The 19,321-nt window shown below is 39.2% G+C and overlaps 1 protein-coding gene across 1 annotated transcript in view; it reads left to right on the top strand.

Annotated features, from left to right (window-relative positions):
- PLA2G4A (phospholipase A2 group IVA) overlaps positions 1-19,321 on the top strand; it is a 74,255-nt gene that overhangs the window by 19,834 nt on the left and 35,100 nt on the right. The window contains exons 3-6 of the mRNA XM_082484375.1: positions 6,888-7,036; positions 12,843-12,956; positions 16,159-16,196; positions 18,388-18,529. Of these exons, the coding sequence (XP_082340501.1) occupies positions 6,888-7,036; positions 12,843-12,956; positions 16,159-16,196; positions 18,388-18,529 (443 nt within the window). The remainder of the gene's footprint in view (positions 1-6,887; positions 7,037-12,842; positions 12,957-16,158; positions 16,197-18,387; positions 18,530-19,321) is intronic.

The raw sequence follows: 19,321 nt of genomic DNA, 5'->3' as shown, positions 1-19,321 counted from the left end.
AGAGGGTAGATTTAGACTAAATATAAGGAAGACATTTTTTACTGTGAGGGTGGTGAAACACTGGAACAGGTTGCCCAGAGAGGTAGTAGATGCGCCTTACCTGGAAACATTCAAGGTCAGGTTGGACAGGGCTCTGAGCAACCTGGTATAGTTGAAGATGTCCCTGCTCATTGCAGTGGGGTTGAACTAGGTGACCTTTAAATGTCTTTTCCAGTCCAAACTATTTGATAATTCTGTGATTCTAACTGAGTATTTTTTTGGATTTGGCACTTCTACAGATTTTGTTTGAACCTACTGAAGGGTTCAGCTGACTTGTTTGGGTTTTCTTTCAAGGCTGGATTAGTGAAACTGCTAGTGGTGTCCTACCCCAGTAAACTGGGTGGTAGTTCACAGCCTGTGCTCGGAGTTCAGTTCTTTCCTTCACTTAAGTAACACCGGAGATCAAAAGCACTAATACAAGGCACTAATAATCTCTAATAAACATATTACCTAATCACAGGATTTCTCATAGCATAGCTGTTGCTTTGGGAACTGCCTTACTTCACTTGTTGTCACCTTCCGCTCATGAAATCTCACACTGCATCATCCCCTTTGCAAAATCCCACTTGAAGATGAAGGCCAAAAGTCGTAGTATTCCTTATAGTACCTTAAACGCAGGCAGCACCTGTCACCTCCTCCTTGGGACCCCTTACTGGTAATTTCTCTGTGTACTCCTGGATATTTTACGGTCCCTGTGGCTTTCTGGCATGCCTCCACACTCAGTCTAGCATGTGTGTTACTACTAGACGATGAATTTGTTTGAAGACTGTTAAAGGTATTGACTCCAAATGAATGGGAGGCCTGAATTTATAGTGGTCTCAGCTACAGTCCTCTTTGAAAATGGCAATTCAGAACAGACAGATCAAAAGTTTGGCCTTTTTGCTGTTAGTTTGATGCAGTGTTTTATGGTATTGAATGGAGGGCTTGTGATTGTGCAGCTGTGGTAGTCTTTAATGCAAAGATTACCTAAGGGAATGGCGAGATAGATGCGTTTGTATGTGGCAGCCTGACACAGCCAGTTCTCCTTCTGGCATTCCTGGGCTCCACTTCTTCAGGTGAGAGAACAACTTCTTGGTTTCCAAAATCGCACTGCCAGCCTCCTCATCAAAGACTCTACATACTTATTTGTTGCCTGTGAATTTCCAGGGAGGGTACACTAGGCTGATGTCTTACCCTGAGCACCCAGCATCCTAAACAGACTGTTTACCATCCCCTCCATTCTGTCACACAGCCAGGTAGCATTGCTGGTTGCTGTATGGGAAACCTTGTGGCTCTGCCTTTTTTCCATTCCTCTTTGCCCGTCTGATACTGAATTAATTGATCAGTTACTGGTGCCTGTATTCTCCTGAACACAGGAGTCATCTTTTTTTAGGCACACCAACACAGCCATCTTTGTGTTGGTCTGTCCTCTCACTAGTGTGCAGCAGAGAAAGGGTAAGCCAAATTTAATAATTCATGTATTTGTTAATATGTTGTTTGGGAAACATGAATTATTTGGGTATTATTGATATTTGACAATTATTGATAAGTACTGTTTTTAAGAATTCCCTTTTTTAAAACTGGAAAATCACATTAAACTGGGAAAAAATGTGGTTTTAAAATTTATTACCTTTTCACCTAACTGGCAAGAGATCAAATTGTATTTCCATGTCACTGTGAAGCATATTGTCCAGTGAACCCCATCAAATTCACTATTTGAATAAAAATTCAATCATTATTTTAAAACACACATCAAAACTATGTTTCTGGCTTAAGAAGAAATTCATATAGCTCATACTGTGCTGGTTTACTGTGATTGAGACTAGTTAATGTTCAAGCCATTGAAAATGCCTTCATGCCCCCTGCTTTGGGCTTCTCTAGGGACACTGTAGGTTTGCTATCTTCCATAAAATTCAGAGAAGCCCTGCAGGCAGACAGCAGTGAGTATGTGCTGCACAGCCTGCTGAAGCTCCCTTCCCCAGCCAGAACCACTTGTGCATAAGGCACAGCTGGCATTTTTTTAGCCTCTTACCACTCGGAGGAGAGGGAGGTAGTCCAGCAATTCCTGTTACTAGCTTGGCCTCAGTCGAGCCATTCAGCTGCATGGAACTTCATTCTAATCAAGTTGTACTGTAGTGCAGTAAGCCAAAAAAAATGGTGGGAAGTCGACAAAGATGGTCATTCAGGACCTAGGAAGATTTTATGAATGGAGTTGCACTTAATGGTGGAGTATGTTAGTTAACCAGAAGGCAAAAAACTCCAATGAACCAAACTAATGTAGTTCTTTAAGGAAGTTCTGCCATGTACTTGCTGGAGTATTCCTGTAATTTCATAAACATGGTATCTGGAGATCACGAGTCCAAAAAATCTGGATCTAGATTTACCTTCTATAGTGGTGATGCATATAGTAACTGAAATTAAAGTTAAGATAGCTTTATTTAATATCCATTATGATCACAAGTGTTTATGACATGCTTATGTGGGAAAAAAAAAAAAAGACAAATTCCTGTGGTGCAGATTTTTTTTGTAGGAAACCAGATTTTGGAACATTTCAGGAACTTTGAATTTGTTTCAACTTTTGATGGACAAATGAGATAAATTTTAAGGTATGATGGCAGTGGCTTCATCCTTGGTAGTTTATATTTGAACAGGCTTTCTATAGTTTCTTTATGTCTATTATGCTATTAAAATAATTGAAATTGGAATGACTGAAATGTAAATTATGTCTGAAATATTAATTATATTAATATGAGGGCCTGATGACAGTCATCTCACCAAATTAGTAACATAAGATCAAATGGTTTCCAGTCGTAGAAAATTTTACAGGTTTCTTTCAAAGGCAGATTGCTTAAAGCATTACTCATTTTTAATGTGAAAATGATTGATCCTAATTACTGTCCATTGTGTGTTTCACTTCATGATTCATAATGTAATTTAGAGATAGGATTCAATAGCAATTACTTAACCAGGAGATAAATCAAATGAGGAAAAGTTATTGAATCCTTACTTCCTACCTCTCAGCCATTTCTTAAGCCAGTGCGTTTAAAACCAACAGTCTGTCTTCAACTCGTGGAGATTTGGGTGGATGCTGTAAATCTTACAAAAGGTTTATTATAAACATTTTGTTAATTACCTTTATAACTCGTCTAACTACAATTTGCTAATTGCAGGATACTCTTAGTTCTGTTGACATCAGTGCTGAAACTCTTAATTGTATTTTTTAGTTTGATGGTGGGGTTTTAGATACACTTGTCCTTAATTGTCAGTTTGTATTTGTTTTTTTCCTGAGAAATACTAATGGAGTCTGGCCCCTCTATTCCAGAGTGTTTTCTATGCCATTATGCATGAAGCTTTTTGACACTGGGAGAAGTATGAAGTTTTAGTTGCATGCACATGTTGAGGCACTTACTGTAAACAGTCAGAGTGCCAGGAAGAGATGAATATAGAATCGTACCCTACAGTCACTGTCTTATGGTAGTCCATGCATCCATTTGCAAACCTTCCAAGTTTTCCATTTGCAAACCTTCCAAACTTTACCTATGTTAAAAAGTTGAGATGCATTGCAGATAGTTAGCCCACAAATTATGGAGGAGTCATGAAGAAAGCTTGCGCAAAGAATAGCCTGGAGTCTTGCTGAACTGTATAGAAACTTCGTTTTCTTCAGAAGTGTCCTGAGGAAGAAGTACAAATTCTTACACATTGCTTCTTTTGAAAAGTCTGTGGTTGGTATTTCAAGTAGGCTGCTAAAATAAAAGCAATTCCCCAACAGGATTGTCTCTACATAGATAATTCTCTTTATTGATAACACTCACAAAACATTGGCTTTTGACCCATAAACCATTTCATAAAGATGCTTCCTTTTAAAATCAAAATATGAGTAACAGCAGTGATCAAGCTACTTTTCACTTAAATTTTCAGATTTTTTTAAAAAAACATACCTGGCAAATCAACTAGCAAAATCACAAACCGGAATAAATACATCCAAGCAAAAGGGTACACACTGTCAGTTTTATCTGTGTTTGATAACTTTAATGTTTTGAAATACATTAAATGAATGCTTTTGTGTTGCTTGCCAGATTGCTGGTAACTCGTTTTTGCTCCCCAACCAATAGTAAGGAGTAAGATTTTGATTACTATAGTGTAGCTTATAGCAATATCTTAATCAGAGCACACAGTCTTCCAGTATTTTTTCTCGTCTTCTGAAGAAGCAAGTTATAAAAGAATAGATTTTTATTTTCTTAATTGAAAATACCATAAAATAAACTTTCAAACACGAAAGGGCAGTTGATTAACACTCTGCCTCGGGTTAAAAAAGATAATAAAGGCAGGGAGTGAGGGGGTGGCTTGGCAATACTGAGTTATGAAGACTGATTTTTCTAAGTTTAGTTGTTCTGTGCCTTGGGTTTAGTTTCTGTTTCAACACTTATTTGCAGTCTGTCTGATGGGAAGTTAGTAAAAGCATCTGTATGCCAGCTTTGCGGTGGTATTGGGTTACCACATGCTTCGGGATTTTGAATACAGATAGGAAACCATTTGCTGTTTGCGTTAAAAATGAAAAATTAGTTTTGTGACTTGTAGTCAGGGCTGATCACATAATCACATAAAAAATTGAATGGAAAGTGAAGCATTGATGTTTTGCCCAGAACACTGTTTAGCACCAGTATTTTGGTTAAAAAACAAGCTTTTGTAGGCAAGTTCAGTCTCTTGGCAGAGCAAGTCTGTAGTGCTTATTACCAAAGTAGTGCTCAATACCCAGACTTACAAGATGAGATCTTGTCACTTCTGATTTCAGTAGATATTTTGCTGTTTAGTTTCAGGGGGCCTTGATTCCCTTCTTTCTGGCACAATTTTGTGTAGTAATTCAAGGGAGCTAATATATTCAGTAAAGGCTGGCAATTAGTTACCTCTGCCAGTGAGAAAACAGATTTAAAAAGCACTTGAGGGTTGATCCCCCCGTTCCCCTGACTTTAAATAAGAGACGAGATCAGACATAAAGTCTTAGGAACTAATAAAGATTGCTATTTAAAGGCTTCCCACACTGATCCCCAACTTTAAATAGCTGCTTGTTAATTATACAGGTAGCAGCGTGACCTGCCAAAACGTAGCAATTAGCTAAGCCTCACAGATATGGAGCATAGGGTAAAACTCCCTGAGGAGTTCTGGGGAGTGTTGTGAGAATTTCCTTGGACTGCTACAAAGTGAAATCTTTGAATCACAAAGTCTATTTACATACAAAATTTTAATTGAGGGAGCCTGAGTCTAGGAAAAGGTTTGTTTACTGCCCCTAAAGTTTCTCTAGCTAGAGGGGAATACTTAATTCAAAGCATTACACTTGGATGTTATTCTGCATCTCCAGAGAAATTTGAAGTACTTTGAGGGTAAGTTCAGTATCTTTTATGTATGGCAATGACATCAGAAGGTGCGTTAGGTCGGGCTGATGTTCCCAATACAATTGCTGGCAGGCCAAATGTTTTGAGTTTTGATTCTGTTCTGCCCTGGTACACATACAGAACCTCCTGAATGGTTTCAAAAAGACGTTGTTGTTTTTGTTTGGTTTTTATCCAAAAGATGACTGATTCCCATTTGAAAGTATCAAACTTCTTTGTTTTGTGCTTTTCGTCCTTCTCCCAGCTGAAATGACCAGGTGGTTCTGGGCCTCAGCATTCTCACTGGTAATGTTATATTGAAATCCAAGAGTCTCTAAAAAAATTTGGCTCTGTTGAAAAAAAAAAAAAAAAAAATCTTTAGACTTAAAGTGTGTACAGGGAGGAATGTTCAGACCCAGTAATGGGTTTTAATCTCTTTCAAAAAGAAACCTTTAAGGAAATGTTTCTTGTTTGTGGTGGGTATTGTATTTGCTTAAAAATTTTTCACTAAAGCAGAGGACAAACTTTGACAAGAGATGCTGGAAACATGCGCATGTTTTTCCACAGCAGAGCAGGTGGCTTTTCATGATCATCAAAACCACAGAATTAACTTCCCTTGCTCTCCTGTGAAGCACCTGAGCAATGTTTTAGAGAAATCTGTAAAGAAGTACATCAACCTTGGCCCAATTTGATAGAAAAAAACCCCAACTCATTGGACAGAAAAAAACTCATTGGACAGAAAAAAATTATATACTTTAACTGGTTGGAAAGGTAGGATTTTTGGGGCTGCCAGCAATACACTCTTTGCTCTCAGGAATGGCTATTATTAGATACATCAGGTGAGTTTTGTCCATGTGTATTTTTCTCCCACTGATAATTCTGATTAGCTATAGTTGGCATATGTTCCTATATTTTCAGTTAGTGTTCTGCACCGTTGTTATTCAAATACATGGTGTAAGATCTTGATTCTGTGGTAACTTCCACACAGCTCTGGTGACTACAATGGCTTCAGATTTCAACAGCTGTCCTTATGCTGTGTTTAGCAGTACATAAGTGGCCTGACTGATTTCCTTTATGATTGCCAAACCAGCAAAGGTGAAAGAGGATCCAAAACTATATACCAAGCTGCTTGTTTTCATTAACTGAATACTGTTTTTGTGGAAAATTTCTGTGACACAAGCTGAAGTAATTAAAGGCTAGAAAGAGAGAAAGGGGTAAAAGATTTTAACAATAATTACGACTGCCTGGTGGAAGTATACATGTCCCTGTGCCATTCTGTTTGTTCAAGGGTGTTCTCCTCCCCTCTTAAAAGCATAATGTCTTTCTTTTTGGGAGGTTGTTCATATCATTGTATCATTCATGTCATTATATTTATGTCATTTATATAGTTTAATATTTTTCTGTCATAGCCTGTGAGGTGCTGTGTGGTTTCACCTAATTGTATGGATTATTACAACCCAAACTTGAGTTTTATGTAACTTAAACATCTGTTTTGCTCTGTAGTTGACACTCCAGATCCCTATGTGGAGCTGTTCATCCCATCTGCCCCTGATTGCAGGAAGAGAACGAAACATTTCAATAATGATGTGAATCCTGTGTGGAACGAGACCTTTGAGTTCATTTTGGATCCCAATCAAGAGAATGTTCTTGAGGTAAATCACAGAATCATAGAATAGTTAGAGTTGGAAAGGACCTTAAAGATCATCTAGTTCCAAACCCCCTGCCATGGGCAGGGACACCTCCCACTAGACCAGGTTGCTCAAAGTCCCATCCAACTTGGCCTTGAACACTTCCAGGGATGGCGCATCCACAACTTCTCTGGGCAACCTGTTCCAGTGTCTCATCACCCTGACAGTAAAGAATTCCTTCCTAATATCTAATTGAAATCTACCCCCTTTCAGTTTAAAACCATTACCGCTTGTCCTATCACTATACTCCCTGATAAACAATCCCTCCCCATCTTTCCTGTAGGCCCCCCTTTATGTACTAAAAGGTCGCTTTAAGGTCTCCCTGGAATCTTCTCTTCTCCAGAGGATCACATGTCTGAGCTGCATCTGTGAAAATGGAAGTTGTACAATGCCTGGAAGGTTAAAATAACAGTAGCTTGTATGTGTATGACATCCGTTGTCTCAAGATTACCACTTTTTTAAAACTTTAAAGGCTGTTTTTTGCCTTTCGGTGTGCTGCTAAGCAAGAGTTGTATAAATTGTATTACTCAAGGAGTAGCCTTGAGACTCATTACGAGATCTCGGACTGCTCCTGAGGGCTAGGAGCTTACTATTCTTCGCATCAGCCATAAATTATTATCTCCCTCCTTCCTACACTGGTTCAGCTATTATGGGCTGTGAATAGGTGGGGGTAAAGTCAAGTCTGTGCCCATTTATTGCTTCTCCCTGAGGGGACACAAAGCAGAAGCATGGTTCTGTCTCCTCTACGCCTGGACCCAAGGGCTGAGTAGCCAACCCAGTGATGTTTTGGGTACTCTTATTCCATGTGCAGGCTTGTTAACTAAGCCACCATTAAGTCACTATGATAAGCCTTTCTGGGTTGTGTACAAAAGGTGAGTATTAAGTGTAACTATTTTATAAGTGGGTGTCGTGGTTTAGGCCAAAGTGGCTACTGGGGACATGGGGGACCCCAGATGGGACCAACACGTGCTCCCCTCTACCCTTCTTCAAAGAGAGAGGCAGAGAAGGAAAAAGAGACTTATGAGTTCAGAAGGAACTAAACTACTTTAATGAAATATTAATAATAAAATAAAAGGAAATAATGAAATATATACAAAATCGTATCAAGCTCCCAAAATGACAATCACGACACCAGCTGGCACTGGGGAAGTCCCAGGCTGGACTCAGTGACGGACAGCAACTGGATTCCGGATCTGCATTTAGGATCAGGACCACAGGCAGACGAATGGAGTCCTCCTCAGATGTCAGCCATTGAAGGAAGAGAGCAGACCCTTTGATCCCTCAGCTTTTATACTGATCATGAGGCAGATGGGATGGAATACCTGTTGGTCAGTTTTGGGTCACCTGTCCTGTCTGCTCCTCCCCACAGATGGGACCCCACTGAGCTTTTCCACTTCCATCCCTCCAACAGGGCGAGTAACGAAGTTGGTTGGCCTTGGTTCTTACAGCGATAAGTATAAGCAAGAGCCTCTCTGCATACCATGCCTGGGCATCAGCTATGAACTTTGGTCTTATCACTCTGAGAGAGTGAACACTGTCTGCACAATATGCTGTTAATTTCAGTAGTTAGAAGAGGCCCAGCTAAGAAGCGAAGTTACTGAACAAAATTGGTCCTGTTTTACCTCAAACCAGGACAGTGGGCATGGCAAGCATTTAAGGTTATCTATAGTCCTTTGTTAGCTTGGTTCTTCATAGGGGATGGCCCTAGCACGTGAAGTCTTCTGACCCAAGCTTACACAGTTTCAGTCTAAATTTGCCAACAGGGACAGTGGCTAAAGCTCATGAAGCTTTTTATTGAGCTAGTAACCATAATCTCTTGAGGCTAAACTGTTCAAGATCTGAAAATTAAATAGTACTTCCTGCAAGGCTCCCTGTGTTCCTCGGGAGAGGGGTAGGTTCTACAGTTCAGGGAGGAAGAATCCCATGATCAGCTCAATGGAGCATGAAGAACTTACCGTATGCATCCTGCACAAGAGACAGCAGTACTAGGGAATTCACAATGACTTCACTACAGCTTTGCAGAAAGCAGATGACCCAAAATAGCTTCCACCAGCTGGTCAGGTGCAACAGTCACCTGCGTTGATTCTTACTAAATGTTTTGGTTGTAGACATGCAGATTGGCTACATGAAACTTGAGAAAAGTTTGAAATCTCTAACTTAGTTCTTGCTTTCTAATAGCAAGTCAGGCAAATAGGTGTCAGGAATTAGAAAGAGGAATGGAGTTATTGTGGCTTTGTGAGAGGGCATTTGTGGAGAAAGGAAGTAGTAAAGAACTTGGGTTCATCAACCTGCCTTTGTTGCGGTATGGGAAATAATTGTTTCAATTTCGCCTGATGCAATCTTTGTGGATTCTAATGGAAGTCCTGGGGCACAGTTTTACCTGTCTCTTTGCAGATCCTGTGCTTTTTGGAAGATTTTCAGGAGCTATAGCTGGCTAAATAATTGATGTGATCTATAGTAGCTCTCATGATCTTCAAAAGATGAGCGGAATGGTAAACTGAGGAATAGCAAATAATAGTTAAAATATAGTCCCTTGGTTTTACTGGTATTGTATAAAGACTGGGTCAGATTCTGCTTGTAGTTACACTTAGGCATTACCTAGTAATGTATGAATTTGTGGAGTACAAAATTTGGTTCAAGGTTTGTCAAAGGATAAATTATTAAAGTCACAAACAGCAGCAGCGAATGGCTCGAATGGCTTACCTGCTCCCTTTCTGGGAACAGTACCACTTCTTATACTCTGTCTTTATATGCGTTCTGATGTGAAAAAGTTGAGATGCTGGCAAGCCATTGATTTCTTACCGTTACATGATCTCAGATGTTTTTGACCATGTGGAGGCCTGGGTCATTCGCTTCCTTCTGTGGTAACAATGCAACTAGCTCATTTCCCACCAGGGTGAGAACACCCAGTTACTGAAATATATTTTGTAGCTTGGCTAACATTTTGTAAGGTGTTTCTCAGTTTTATGCAGTCATTATAAAGTACAGGATTTTATGAGCTGGCATGCTGGTGATTTGCAGCACAGTATGGCCACAGCATACTGCCGGGTTCTGCCAGTCTCTATCTCCTGTAACAGAACACAAGATTGATTATAAGTAGAATTTGGAAATGTGTCTTTACAATAAGCAAAGGCTGTTGCTGGTTTCTGAGACACATGGTATAAAATTTCATGAAAATTGCCTGCAAAGAACCTGTGATAGCATGTAATAATGGTTAATTGTGGACCTGGTTCACATATATGTGTATTTGCATACACATATAAGTGGTGTTCACAGTAAACATTCTCTTCTCCATGAAAGGTATAGTCTTTAGGTAAAAACTAATGTTTGTATTCTGACATTGTTGTACACACACACACACACAGTGCCCGGCAGAGCCTTTGGATTCTGCATGGAGTGCAGTGTCAGAATTCAAATCTATGAAACTACCTCCCCACCCAAAACCTCTCTGTGGATTCCCAAGATTACACAGACTCCACAGTCCTCTGGACTCCTCAGATTATTTTAATTTAAATCTTTATCTCCAGTGCAGTTTTCCTTCTGAAGTGTAAGAAGCTCTCCAAAATCCCATTAAGAAGTTTTTACTATTGCTGTTGGTTTTAAAAAACAGCCCTCAGAGATTACAGCAATGGGCATAAAGTCCTTCAAGGAAACAGAAGAACATAGATGCCATTAAAATAATGAGTTACGTCCTAAAATACAGTTCATCATTTCAAAGGGTTGCTTGTGGCACAGGATGAAGAAGATTCTTTATAGCTGAGAAGACGCTGAACCCAGATGTAGCAACTATTTATTCAAGTGATTGTATCTTGATGCTGTTTGTTTTATGCAAAAGATATAGTCCTAGCCACAAGCATACGATATTTTAAAAGATATAGTTCCACAAAGTGGAAAAATATCCTAAGCCAAATGAGTTTGGAGAAATCATTTAATAGAAACCATACAAGTGGTAATTTGAAATTCTTTCTTAATATCTTACTTGAGAACTTGGAAGGCTGCCACTGAGAAAAAAAAGACTGCTTGATGTAGATACACATGGATTGTAGCAAAAGCGTTGAACAGTGTTCTGCGGTATCCACATACATCTTTGGATAGTATCACATTTTGAAAAAGTGTATGCTCTGACATGGAGAATATGAGAAGAGACTTGAAGATCTGGCTGGATACAGAGAAAAGCTATGTGTAATTTGGACTGCTGCACGTTTTGCCAAATCATTGCTATAAAAATCTTGGTCTGTAAATACAAGACTAGGATGTATGCATTCTATCTTGATGGAAAAGTTGCTGCATGTTTTTTGGCATATCACATTTAAAACTATGTAAGTGTGGACACCAGGTGCCCACTAAGCTTCTCTGTCACTCCCCCTCCTCAGCTGGACAGGGGGAGAGAATATATAACGAAAGGCTCATGGGTCAAGATAAAGACAGGCAGATCAGTCTGCAATTACCGTCATGGGTAAAACGGACTCGACTCGGGGAAATTAATTTAATGTAATGCCAATTAGAAGTCAGAATAGGGTAATGAGAAATAAAATGCAAATCTTAAACCACCTTTCTGCAACCCCTCCCTTCTTACTGGGCTCAACTTTTCTCCCAATTTCTTTACCTCCACCCTTGCAGTGGTGCAGGGGGATGGGGAATGGGGGTTGCGATAAGTTCATCACACATTGTTTCTGCCACTCCTTCCTCCTCAGGAGGAGGACTCCTCACATTCTTCCCCTGCTCCAGCATGGGGTCCTTCCCACAGGAGACAGTTCTCCACAAACTTCTCCAGCATGCATCCCTTCCATGGGGTGCAGTCCTTCAGGAACAGACTGCTCCAGTGTGGGTCTCCTGTGGGGTCACAAGTCCTGCCAGCAAACTAGCTCCAGTGTGGGCTCCTCTGTCCACAAGGCCACAGGTCCTGCCAGAAGCCTGCTCCAGCATGGGGTTCCCACGGGGTCACAGCCTCCTTCAGGTCATCCACCTGCTCTGGCATGGAGTCCTCTGTGGGCTGCAGGTGGAGATCTGCTCCACCATGGACCTCCATGGGCTGTAGGGGGACAGCCTGCCTCACCATGGTCTCCACCACAGGCTGCAGGGGAATCTCTGCTCTGATGCCGGGAGCTCTTCCTCCCCCTCCTTCTTCACTGACCTTGGTTTCTACATAGTTGTTTCACTCACTCCTCTCTTCTGATTGCTGTTGCGCAGTGGTGTTTTTCCCCTTTCTTGAATATGCTATCACAGAGGTGTCACCACCGTCACCGAAGGGCTCGGCCTTGGCCAGTGGCGAGTCCATCTTGGAGCCAGCTGACATTGGCTGTATCGGACATAGGGGAGGCTTTTAGCAGCTTCTCACAGAAGCCAACCATCTAGTCCCCCCACTACTAAAACCTTGCCACACAAAACCAATACAATAAGTTTCTGCATAGAGAAGTTTTACTAACTGGAAATTGGAAGTAATTGTGTATTTTATATGTATAATTTGAAGTTATTATATCTGCTTAGAAAGATGGTGAGAATTGCTGACAGAAAGGTGCTTGGATAAAAAACCTTTTGTAAATGATACTGTTGTACTCGTGCAATTGAATGCCTTGAAGATGCCACCTACACTATACATGAGCTTATCCTCTTTTAAAAGAACATGTCTATTGGCATTGGGTGTTTACTGGGTTGGGTTAGGCCTATTCCTTTTCCATATACGTATTTTTTTTTAACTTTAGGCATAGGCTGTATGGAATTAAAAAGGGATTTATCAAAGTAGAATTGAATACCTGTGTATCTTTTCTAGGTTACTTTGATGGATGCCAACTACGTTATGGATGAGACTCTTGGCACATCCACATTTCCTATATCTTCTCTGAAATTGGGAGAGAAGAAGGAAGTCCAGTTAACTTTCAATGATGTAAGTTGCAACCTTCATAGCTTTGCCTTTGTTGGTGCAGGTTTGAACATGATGAAAAGTTCTTAAAAGAGTACCTGAACTGAGAGACCTAAACTATTGTGTGGACTAGGGCATACCACGTTTCAGTCCTTTATCAGGTGTCTGAATTTCATCTGTGCCACATTCTGGTTAGATAAAGCTTCTTCACAAATCAATAGAGGATGGTGCTTATAAAGGCTAAGTGATGTGTCCTAAGGACTCTCACTGAGTCTGATGTTACCCAAGTATTCCCTCAGTCATTTGTTGAAGCATAAGAAAAGCATTTGGCCTGCTCTTGATACTCCTCGGAAGTATGTATTGCTAGATGAAATGAAATCCAAGACTATGTCTGATCCCATCACTCTACCGCAGTACTATGTGTTTTTTTAACATAGAACTAAGTTTTGAGTTCAAGAAGGGATTAAAATATATCACGGAGAGGGTAAGGGTGGCAGCCTTTCAGTCAGGAAACAGCTGAATATTTGGGGGCATGGGGAGGGGTATCTCAGGTGAGGATTGTTCTCTGCATACGCTGTTCTGAAGCTCATTTTCTAAGTATTCACTGTTGTCCATGGTTAAACACAGAGCGCTGGCCTAAAGGCACTGTATTTGTCTTCTGACAGTCCTGCTGAGAGGAGAATTAAGAAAAACACTCAGTGCCACTGAATGCCTTACTGTCCCTTCTGAGAGAATCCTCTTTAAAAATCTAGTTTCAAACTTTCGCTTGCTAAACTAGTTTCTGCACCACTTGATTCAATTTAGTTTAATGGTCTTTGTTAGCATGAGAGGATATGTAGGATATGAGAGGATATGCTGGTCAGTGTATTACCTCTACTACTGATGCCTGTGGCAGAAATTCTTTTATTATTATGTTTCACTTTCAGTCAGTGGCTTGTAACACAGCCCTAGTAAATGTGCAATAATGCATTAATTCTTTGTTCTCTTTAAACATGTATTCAAAACAGATGGAGTCAGTTTAAAAGGGATTGTCTGCCTACATGGTAACTCCTGGAAATTGTTGTTAAATCTGTGTGTAACTGAGCTCATTCTGCATATATTAAAATATCATTTATTACAGTAACATATCACAGGCTATTCTGAACATAATTCAGTACTTGTAGTAACTATATTCATCACATGTGGTTATCCTTATATGTATATCTATTGTATGCATATACTTTATGTGTTCCTGTTTTGGGCTATGGTTTATTATATGATGAGAGGTCTTGATTTGTGACTGCTGTGCTATTTTGTATGTGATATAACTTTAAAAGTGTGGTTACAGCAAATAACTGGTTAAGGTCTATTTATTGGAAATCAGAGAGTTTCATATGTAAGATTTAGTGTTTAATTAGGCATAGCCTTAGGGCAGTTGGAATTTTGATACCATCCTTTTTTTTTTTTTTTAAAATTACTGCATTTTTTGGAGTTTCTGCATATTTATTTCACTACGTGCTTCAGTAATTCTTGGACTTCCAGAGTCTGGGCTGACTGCAGATGCCTGATTCTTCCAGGCACGAGGTGAGGTAGTGAGAAGGAGCTGATGAATAATTTTTGAAAACACGGTTTACATAGCTCATGCCGATAATGTAAAGAAAGCCTTGCCATATAACATATATGCTTTATCTTCTCCTCAGCACTCAGCAAAGCTTGGTAGAGAACATAGGGGAAAAAATCAGTGAAAAAAGCCACATACACTCTGAAATCTATAAGCAAATGGTAAGAGAACATTAAGTCAGGTTGAGCCCAATGTAGACAATTTGTATACATAACATGTATTCCTGAGATTTCTGTGGCAGTCTATATAAGGTATAGAAAAAGGCATGCTATTTTCCTATTGGAACATTTCACTTGAAGGGTTTATTTAATACTGTGTGCATACGTTTTTTTTCAACCATTGGATCACTGCGTGGTTTCTGAAGTGCTTTCTAAATTAGTAATATCAGGTGCTGGAATAATGTAATTACTACCTTGTCTTTGAAGTATTTCCGTAAATGACTCTTCACTCTGTTTCTTCATGTTCTCCCCTTGTTATTTCTTTGCCTTTTCTTTCTCCCACCACCCTGTTAATACACTACATAATTTACAATTCCAATTTCAGAGAACAGGAGTGCAGTTCCAGGTACTACCTCGCCCGTCGGCAGGTATGCGTGATGTGGGAGGCCAGAGGCGTCTTTGCACTTCCATATCCTTAACTACTCTGTATAGTGTCAAGAAAACATTCAGTCTGAGGTGTTCTAGCTCCGTTCCTGGTAATCACATACCACAAATGAGGAGGATAATCCATTTATAGCTAGAGGCAGAATAAACAATACACTGTGTGTGTCTGTTATACTTCTATAAGGCTGTACCAACGTGTTGGTGGCCATTACATATAAGAGAGCTTGGGGAGATGAAAACGCCTGTCCATTCTGTCTTAGTTCTAGTAACCTCTTACTCTTGGATTTTGCCCAAAATGCAATTGGTGCTTTAACCATTGCTTTTTAACCTTTTGCCTGCAGGCAACTGATTTAAGGGCTCTATGAAAAGCAGAGGAGACCAACCCATAGCGTATGGGTCAGGTAGTTGTACGTAGTCTGCAAGTGAAATCATTATGTAGTGACATTTATTAGTTTACTTGCATCTTTCAGAAACTTGTAAGCAGTCACTCTTCCTGATTCATAATTTGAGCATATTTAGCTGTGGAAAGACACTTGGTGTGGCTCTTGTGGAACACAGAGCAGTCATTCCCTTACAAGCCTTTGTTTCAGATACGAGTTGAGTATGATGTTTTCCCAGTGAACTGGGAAGCAAGTGGCAGATAGACCGTGGCTGGCAGTAGAAACAAAGGATCATAAGTGTGTGAGGACAATTAGATCTCTTCAGGCCAAAGATGAAGAGCACTGTCAAAAAGTGATTGTCAGTGGAAGCAAGCCAAGACAATGGGATCTGATGAATGAAAGTCAGGACCTAGCAGCCTTTTCTAGTGTATTCAGTGCTGGTGGTGTATTTTGGAATCACATTGTGTGCTTTAAAAGAAAAAGTTTCATAGAAAAGAAACTCATTCGTCTATTTCAGAAATGTCCTCTTTTTTAAAAAAAGTGATTTAAAGAAAAACTCTGACAGTAAGAGTTTATGTCCCAGGTGCGTTTGTGTTTTTTCTCTCTGTAAGTGGTGTAACCATATTTAAATATCTCTTATTTAGGTCACAGAAATGACTTTGGAATTGTCTCTTGAAGTATGGTAAGTATCTCGTATTTAAAAAGAAAAAGTGGAAAATGTATTAGCAATAAAGGTATTTTTTATTTTACTCTGTTTGTTAGAATTTTCTTAAAAACGTGTCAGGTAGAGTGCAAAAAAATCCTTATTTTAACATAGAAATACCAAGTACTGTAAAGTCAGGAGACTTTAAAATTGAGGATTATTTTCACATTGTAATTCTATCATTGACTGAAACACCATTACTTGTACTAATAGGTATGTGCTTTCCAAATGTTTGCAGGAACAAAGCCATCATATATGAATTTCTCATCCTGGTTTATGTTAAGTGTTTTCTCTTTCAAGGGCTTTTTCTCTAATAAATTCATAGACATCAGCTTCAGCTGTTATCCTCATTATTTTACCTTCTCTGGTAACTTTCCATCTCATGTTAACTTTCAGCATATATGGATAGTCATTACAAAGCTGCCCCTGAAATGTATTTGAATGTTAATACCATGCAGTACTGAAGTCAAAGGTGAAGATTGCAGTAGGGCTAGTATTTCACCATGTGTAAAGCTAAGCGTATGCCTACCCTTTTTTTTCCTTTTTTTTTTTCCTTCTCTCTAGATTTCCTCCTTCTTCTTTCTTAGCCTGCCTAGGTGAAAGACCAAAAATCACCTTGAAGCATAATCAGAAAAATATCTTTTAAGTCTAAAAATGAATTACTGAGAACAATGCATTTAAAGAGTCTTTTTTTTTTTGTTTTTTTTGTCTGTAGTGTGCTGAGCAGTGCAAGTGTAAATGCAGTGCTCTTTCATAATGACTCTGGAGACTGAAAAACATCCTCCAGGAATAATTTCTGCTCATTTTGTACCTGGTAGGGATGCATATGTGGGTGGACTTTGAGACCACCCCTAAACATTCTAGGGGTTGGACATTACAAGTATTCCGTATCTCTGGCAGTAAATGAACAGAAGATGCTTGGCTCTGTCTTGCTGCTCTTAGGCAGTAGGCATTGAAATATGTTAGACAAAAGGATCTGATCTGGTTCTGCTCTGTTATTCTTGGGTGGCTGCGCAGATTTTGGTTTCTGCATGGACCTGTTGTTCATGGTATCATATATATCTTCATGGAACATTGCTTCTAGGCAGTCTTTTTACCCCTTTTTCTTAATCCCATTATTTTATTACATAATAGGTTTTTTAAAAATCTGAAGAATTATTATCTATGCCTATGTAGATCCATTTCACAATTGTAAGTTTTTCATAAAGGACTCGTAAAAATGCTGCCTTGTAACCAACACGTCAAAGTATCCACAAACATTTTTAGCTCATCCTTGTAAATACAGGAATTCAATGAGGCAGATACCAGAACAAATGTGTACACTCCTCGCTGCTGTCTGCTAGAGGCAGTGCTACTGGGAGGTATTGTAGTTCAAACACTTGGAATGACATACAGGCTCAGTGAGTTAACTACTACAAATGAGGTGACAGTTCAAATTGTTTATCCTGCCTTGATACCTGAAAGCTGAAGTTGGAGCTTTTATTTAAGTCAGTATTGAGCTCGTTATGCAGACCTATGTACATTTTTTATTTCACACAATATGGGGAAAAAAACTAGAGAAAAAGGCTTTTTCTTGTAGCCAGGCAGTACAGTTTATTATGAGATCCATATAGTTTTTGTTTATGACAGTGAATGGATGCAGAGTCAAAGTTATCCTCCTCCCTTAACATGAACCTCTAAATAAGAGTATACATTAGTAGGAATGCATGAAAATTTTTCATTGCAGGTCTCTGTTTAGTGGATAAGCAGAGAATTCAAATTTCTAGACTGTAAATTTATACCTGTATGTGTGGTGAACTCACTTGCTATATTTTAATTATTTGTTTTTTCAAGACCACATAATACACCACTAGAAGCTGCATATTTTGTGTTTGGTTTTCATTAGTATGTGAACAATGAGGTTTCTGTATCAAATGTGCATCTTAAAAGATGCAACATGCCATTGTTCTCTGTGTCCGTCACCCCATGAAATCAGCTGATGCAATTGTGTCACATGACTTATTTTATTTTATTTTGTTTTATTTCATTTCATTTCTAAATAAAAAAAATATTTTATTCATCCTATGTAAGTTAATGAGAAATTTACTCTTACCTTAATTTCCCTAGGTGATATTTTTAATTCTGTTTTGAATTATGCGTTTTATTAAAGCCTGTCTGTTTTGCAAAATAGCTCTTCAACTGATCTCCGGTTCAGCATGGCTCTGTGTGATGAGGAGAAGAAATTTCGGCAGCAGCGAAAAGATAATATTATGCACAGTATGAAATCATTTCTAGGAGAGGAAAACAGCAAGAACTTGACCACTTCCCGTGATGTAAGTTTGAAGAGTTCACATCAAGATTAGTATCACTTTTGGATTCCTGCATTTATCTCTCAAAGTAATGAATGAGATATGAAGTAGAAGGGTTCCATGTAAAGACAGATGGCAGAAGCAAAAAAAATACTTTTTTCTCTATGCACATACTATATTTAGGCTGGAGAATAATTTTTCTTGTGCTCTAAATTTATAGATTAAAGTTTAAGGAGACAAAATCCTGTGCCAAAATGAGGGTGCGCTTAAGTAAGATATGCCAATTATGTGTAAAAGGACAATACTGTGTAAATGCCATTGTAGGATAGAAATCACAGTGTTTCATTTGCACTGGTACCTTAAACAAACTGCTGTAAATTTTATCTGGTTCTTTATTGTTTTAATCTTTTGCAGGATGTACCTAGGTTAAAACTGGGCAAAGGAGATAAATCCATGCTTTTCATTTTGCTCGGATTCTGAATTCCATCCTTTGTTAAGGTGTTGGTTCTGAGCTGAGATCATCTGAAAAATGCCTAAAGGGCATGTGAAATATCTGCTGCACAAGAAGTGTGCAGTGGCTCTGGGCACGTGCCCAACTGCAGAATCTGCCCTTGCATGCTTGATATCCAGCCTGTGCTCTTAAAATGGCCTTGGCTGTATGGCCTTCATGTCTAAAAGATTAGGCAGGAAATGAGCTGTTTTAACGTTACAGTCAGCTTAGAAATTATTTTCTTTCTTTCCTTTCTTCTTTTCCTTTAGCCCATTTTATAGGATTAGGTTTATGAAGTTTATTTCTTAGAGAATGTGAGAAACTGC

Source organism: Vanellus vanellus (assembly GCF_965231255.1).
Source record: "Vanellus vanellus genome assembly, chromosome: 5".
Classification (NCBI taxonomy): Eukaryota; Metazoa; Chordata; class Aves; order Charadriiformes; family Charadriidae; genus Vanellus; species Vanellus vanellus.
Note: the sequence above shows the minus strand (reverse complement) of the source record. Positions and strands in the feature narration are given on the sequence as shown.